At 33.5% G+C, this 6588-nt stretch overlaps 1 protein-coding gene across 6 annotated transcripts in view; it reads right to left on the bottom strand.

Moving 5' to 3' along the window:
- Positions 1–123: 123 nt before the first annotated feature.
- The window catches only part of LOC124371790 (PRKCA-binding protein-like), a 30103-nt gene continuing 23638 nt past the window's right edge, over positions 124–6588 (bottom strand). For all 6 annotated transcript variants that reach the window (XM_046830137.1, XM_046830139.1, XM_046830141.1 and 3 more), the window contains 6 exons: positions 4657–4785; positions 3701–3974; positions 3369–3610; positions 1867–2035; positions 1597–1763; positions 124–400 (listed from right to left, as the gene is read on the bottom strand). In XM_046830137.1, the coding sequence (XP_046686093.1) occupies positions 155–400; positions 1597–1763; positions 1867–2035; positions 3369–3610; positions 3701–3974; positions 4657–4785 (1227 nt within the window). In that variant the 3' untranslated portion in view covers positions 124–154. The remainder of the gene's footprint in view (positions 401–1596; positions 1764–1866; positions 2036–3368; positions 3611–3700; positions 3975–4656; positions 4786–6588) is intronic.

Here is a 6588-nt window from a genome sequence, read left to right as displayed (position 1 = left end):
TTGGTATACAAAGTTAACAATTAACTTTACTTGTTCCTAATACAAGAAAAAAACAGCAAAGTTAAGTTGATGAGTCAAGATAATGCCATTCATTGTTCAAGGTAAATAAAATAATACAATAAATCATCATACAACCAAACAATATATTACGGTATTAGTGCATTCCAATCAGATCGTCAGTAGGTGTCGGTGAGAGATCAAGTCCGGGGATCAGCTGGTCTGATGTGTTTATTTGGAGGTCTTTGAAAAGTTCAAAGTCTGAACCTAGAGACTGCTCAGGAGGTGGTTGGGACAAGTCCAGCTTGAGTTGTTCTACACCATCCAATAAGTTATTATCGTTCAGGCAAGGTTCCTCCACTGCTTCTTCAGCTGGTAAAATCTCCTCGTCATCGTCTTCGTACTGCAACAGCATATTAATACTGCAGCAGATAAAAAAGACACTGCAGACAAACACAAAACAGGTATTCATGAATTTGCTATCTTTGGTTTGTGTTTACATTTTACAACTGTTATTAATTATATGTGTATAAGTAAAAACATTCAGTCCAATGAAATTTGGCATTGAATATTGAAAATAAATTTTAACATGTAAAGAAATCTCGGCCAATAAAATTTGAACTCACACTATGATTTAAGATGAAGAACAAAATCGAAAGACCGATGGCGACTGTCGTTAACCACTCCTTCCCAGCCATCCCCATCTTCTCTCCATTTTTTTTTTTCAGATGACCTGGTGCATTGCCACCAGGAAGTGTTATAATTTTTATTAAGTATTATTCTTAATCTTTTTCCTCAGTATTTCACCTTCTATGGTGTGGGTGGATGTGTTTTTTAGGTGCTTGTTCTATGCAGTGGTATGGTTGGTACTTGCTCAAGTCAATCTGGTCCCTTACATATATACTTTTATGTACAACTTGTTCTATTGTTAACCATGAGTTAGGTTGGTCACCACATATTGATCAGTTTACAATTTTCATGTATACTTAACGTTATGCCTTAAAGATCTCTTATACGAACAGAAGAGGTTGGATACCAATCTTCGAAGTCGTGTTCTATTATTGTAAATTATTAATGTCAAATGTTCGAAACTTATTATCCTTTCAAACTATATTTATTATACACCTTCATTCTAAATTATCTTGATTAATTTCTTTCACTGACTGAAAATGGTGATTCTGGTAATTTTTTTAAATACATTTGTTTCTGCTTTTTGTAAACGAGAAAAAAATACTAAACTCACAAATGTTCTGAACCACTTAATATATATATATATTTTTTTTTAATAAAATTATCTTGTGTTATAAAACTGTTGTGAACTCCATGTTGGAGACATGATGAATTTAAAAATAAATACACATTTTATAAAGATAAAGAATTAGACTCAGATTTAAACAGCTGCTCCTGTTCCAGTCTAATTAACACTTCTCACATAAATTTAAAGTTAATAAATATTTCCAAATTCACTCTAATCATATCAAAGTGTGTAAGCTGTAAGATTATTAAATTATTTTTGCTCTTCAACTATTGGAGAGAAAAAAATTAATGGATTTTTTACCATTAAAACCTAGCTACCTGTTGAGCATCTGCAGAATGTACCTGAACAACTGGCATGGCAGATTTGTAGTGGAAGGCACTACGACTCAGGTCCATCTCTATGGGGAACATAGAAGCAGGAAATACGCTGAGCGTCTCCTCGTGGAAATGACTTAAGTTAGACACCAACTTGTGTAGCTGGCTGACCATATCCTGCACGTGCTTGTTCTCTGTAAAAAATATCACATGTTTGGTAAGAATAATATTAACGTCTTCATTAAGCTAAATTTCAAACATTTTTTAGCTAAACATTGATGTGTACAATTTACGTACCCAACATCTCGAGTTTGACAGAGACATCGGATCGCAGCTTGGCGAAACGTGCCCTGGCGTCCTGCCGGCATCTGAGGATCAGGCGGTATTGGTAGTTTCCTGTCTCCACACGGTAAAGAGGTTCCTGCAAGGCTGAGTAGCTGTACTCCTCATCATCCCACTCTTTCACCTGAGAACAGGGAACAAAATATCAAATTTTGAGAGAAATTGGTTATTGAGGATCAACAGCAAATCATAAATCATGTAATATGTTGGAAGATTTTTATTTACAAGTGATAATACATTTAATATGTTTAATATAGATTTTCAAATTTCTACCTGAATTTTCCATAGTATCAGAAATTATTGTGATGCTAAAACAATATAATTTTGATTTTCATTGGAAATATCCGTATTGGAACCTTTTATTGGGTTCTATCTATCCATATAAGTCTATCAGTATGTAAGGTGAATGAGAGTAAATTTATGCCTTGAAACTTTAAAGTGTTAATAAATATTAATTGACTTCACAATACTGAAATCAAATACGTGCCAACAAAGAAATTAAAAGCATTAAATTGTGAAATATTATAATTACATGTAACTCTTGTCATAGCAACAATAAGTATCTAAAAAGCAAAAAACAATTTTATAAACTCAATGATCAGCATTATAAGTAAAATTTTAATTGAAAATAAAGATAATGAACTTTTTTCAAGGCCCTTCTTTACTTTTTTTATTTATGTAACTCCTTTAGTTTGCACTGTATTGTAAATGTACTCACATATATTAAAAAAGCGTTAAATCAGACCACATCTGTACTACTCATTAAACTAAATCATGTCTTCATTTATCATTTGATTGAGCTTCATTTTAGAAGTAATATTTTTATTAGCATGAAGATACGATAGGGTCGGTTGGGCTAGAAATACCCGTGTTCCTATGATTTTTGGGAATCTATTGTAACTTAATCCTGATAACAAGACTACCCAGGACATCTTGAGGATCTTGATAAACTTCAAGACGTCCCTAGGAGCTAATCATCCCACCTTAGCAGGTTCTAGAAAAGCCCTGAGTCTAGTCAGTAGACCATCAATAATCAGGCACCAAACAAGAGACAATAGGACATTCCTTGAGGACCTTTAGATATGTTCACAATATTGAACTTTCCACCAAGTCTAGCCATTACTCTTAAGACAGGTCAACATTTACCTGATTCAACAAAAAGAGACCAGGTCTATGTCTCTTATTGTTTCATTTGTCATACTTTCTAAGACGTCAACACCAATTTACATCCTCTACAACATCGACCATTCAAGTATTAATTCCAGCCAATTAATTTTCAATGCCAACACATCAATATTGTAAGGTATTGATCCTATTTTACTACAGTTTAATTACTGATACTACTAAAGGATTATTTTTTTTAGTGCTTACACACTTCTTACATTACAACGTGTAAAATAGATAGTACTGATATAACATCACTAGGCAGTAGACACGATTTGAAGGAACAAACTAACCTTCAAGCAGTAAGACAGATACTCAAACTTAGTATCCGCGTATTTCCGGATAGTCTGCTTGGTATCAGGAATGGCTTTGGTGAGGTGGGTTTCTAGGTCTGAGAGGATCGGTTTGAGAGCCTCCAGGGCTGCCACTCCCAGTTTGGCCATCTGTCGATGATAATTTCCAAACTGGTTGAAGACCTCACTAGCTCGGGGCTGTGGTTCACGCACCCCTATGCCAGCAAACACGTCTCCAAACGCTACAGAGTAAGCAAAACCAAAACCTTAGCGTTTTCTTTGAAAACAGTACAGTGCAGTAAATAAATAGTAATATGATAAAAAAACCTTACCTTTATACTGCTTTAGCAGCAGGAAGAACGCATTGAGCAGTTTGTTGGTATGCTCGATGAGTGTACGGTACGTCGCCTCCTGTGCTTCCAGACTCTCTAGCTTTTTCACCAGTAGATCATTGCAGAGAATGGCTCTAGAGAGGCCTAGAGCATCGGCCGTTGTCGTGCTCATCTTCTCCACGAGCCGGTGTTTCTCTTTCTTCAGAATTATGTCGAGACTCTTGCCTTGTTGTGGGTCTGCGTGAAGCTTGTTGTATTTAATCTGCACCTCTCCCTGAAAACATTTTGGCTGGTGCAAGAAAGCTTGTTAAGTTTGAAAAATTACTTTATATCCTTTTAATAGAAAGAACACCAAATATTCTAAAAGGAGGGCTTTAGGATGCTACTAAGAAACTTCTAACTGATAAACAAATTCAGAAGATAATAGTTTTCATATTCTAAAACTACTTACCTAAAATAATTATTTTACCTAAATAAAACATGGGTACCATGATTAAAATTGGAAGATTTTCTGGGAATTTAGAGGCAATGCCGCTAAGGGGGAGAGCGAGGTCGTAACTGCCCATGTGGCCAGACTTGCAATAATATGTCTCGCACTACAGGAATATTTTGGAAATCAAACTACACTATTAATTTGAACATGAAAAAGTAAAAACACTAGGCTGTGTATTATGAATCTTTGGTAAAATTTATTAATAAAATACGAGTTTGAAAATAGGTTTTCTCAAATAATTGCTTCAGTTGCCAAGCTTAATTATAAGTAAAGAAGTAATATGAGTACTATTTTGTTACAGCTCTGCAATCCCTGGAAAGGATTTAGACATTCCAATTTTGATTTATTTTTCAATTCGTGTTGATTAGCATTTTTGTATCTGAAAGAACAAAAACAAAAAAAAATCAATACTTTAATCCCAAATAATTTGGGACTAATTAAGAAAAACTCTTCAGTATCATACCTTGCAGGCCTGAATCATCTTGGCCACTTCCACTTTGGTCTTGCCCTTGACAGACTGACCGTTGACTCCAACCAGCTCATCTCCGCTCTCCAACGTTCCCTCCTTGGCAGCTGGAGTGTTGTCAAATACCTACAATCATGAGCCATTGACACCTTGATATTTTTGAAGCCAATTGCATATCTGATCAGGTTAGTTTCATTACCTTATCTTCTACCCCTGATTTGTGCCATATTCAATATGGCAACAAGATGGTGGTGAAGCAGATTAATACCAACTTAACACACATTACAAACATGCATTACAGTATAATATACTAATAAATTGTGTGAACCATTGGATTCTTTCTCCATGTACGTAGAGCTGTATGACTCCCTTTCCTAAACTGTGCTTGTACCTAACATAATGTCATCTATTTCTTTAAAGATTTGAGTTCAAAACCCCCTTTTTTTACATGTAGATCAACTAACATTTAACAAGCACTTATTAACAGTTCAAATGTATACAGAAATAACAGAACAATAGTTATTTCTTAAATAGTTATCAATTAAGTTGTTTTCTATTAACAAGGCCAGAACTAATTTAATTTAATTTTAGACGAATACTTAATTCTAGGTGCTTTTATGTATTTTTATGTTTATATTTTTTTATAAAAAAATCTTTTGATATCCAATTTAGTAGTAAAAGGTTTTTTTAGATTTTTTTAGAAAGTTTTAGGATATAAAAATAGACACTTACAAGCATGAGCTTGTTACAAGTTATTAATGTTCAAGTAAAAATTATTGCAAACACTCACCACAGTTAATACTGAGACGCTTATAGAAATAACAAAGGAGTAGGCCACATAATTGTAGCGTAACAGACTTCGTTTTGGTTTAATGCAAAATTTCAAGTCTATAACTCATTCCATAATTGAGAGATAGAATGACAGAAAATCAAACAGAAAAGAACTTTTTACATCTCTCAGCAAATAAAAGATAATTTGTACATCAGTGTCCTGAGTGATAAACTTCAAACTTGGACAGCCAAATTCCATGGTTGGTCATGCAACATTACAAAACTTATTCTTGTCCATGTAGAAATGAAGTTTCAAGTCTACAGATGAACTCTTTCAGAAATATCTTGCCACAGGATATATCAATATTTTGTTCATTAAGTTGGGTTTCACATCAGTGTTTAAATAATAAAAGTATATACACAAAGTCACTGTAAAATTATGTATGCGTTGAGATAGTTAAGACTACATGTGTTAATGTCACGTGTTAAAATCTCTAATGTGAGTGGGAATATTTACAAATTTATTTATTCTGCTATTTTCTTGTTACCATCACGTTACCCATAGGACCAATATAAAAATATTTGCTAATCTTCAATCTCTTTGAATTTAAAAATGTAGAAATATCTCACGCTTTTCTCAACGGCAATAAATTGAGGAGTTCATTATAGAAAATTTATGAATTTTGTGATGCTTACAACATTTTATGATGATATAACATAATTACTTATTTGATTAGATTAGAAAGGGCGGGGAATGTTTGTGAGGACATTTAACGTGGTAAACTTGATAACTCCCAGATGTATTATTTTCCACCTGAGGTGCGTCAAAATTAAATACAGAAATGAATTTAAAATATTAGTCATGTATTTGAATTATTATTTATTTAACTAATTATTAATGAAATTTAAAATAATAACTATAATTTACAAAAATTATGTTAAATGCAACAATCAGCAGGAGTCAAGAATATAGTGCAGGAGTTAACTTCTAAAAAGTGATGAATTATACGAGTAAACACACTTCAGATGGTGTTAAATACCACTCCTTGCAGAGTATTGAAAGTTTCAGCTTCCAATCTCTTAAAGCGAGACAAAAGTAAGAAAGATCACATGTTGCAAAAAGACTTTGCTGGAGTTGAACGCTAAATTTTAAGTCAA

This window comes from Homalodisca vitripennis, unplaced genomic scaffold, assembly GCF_021130785.1.
Source record: "Homalodisca vitripennis isolate AUS2020 unplaced genomic scaffold, UT_GWSS_2.1 ScUCBcl_2010;HRSCAF=6340, whole genome shotgun sequence".
Taxonomy (NCBI): Eukaryota; Metazoa; Arthropoda; class Insecta; order Hemiptera; family Cicadellidae; genus Homalodisca; species Homalodisca vitripennis.
The sequence above is the reverse complement of the archived record's forward strand: the minus strand, read 5'-3'. Positions and strand labels throughout refer to the sequence as shown.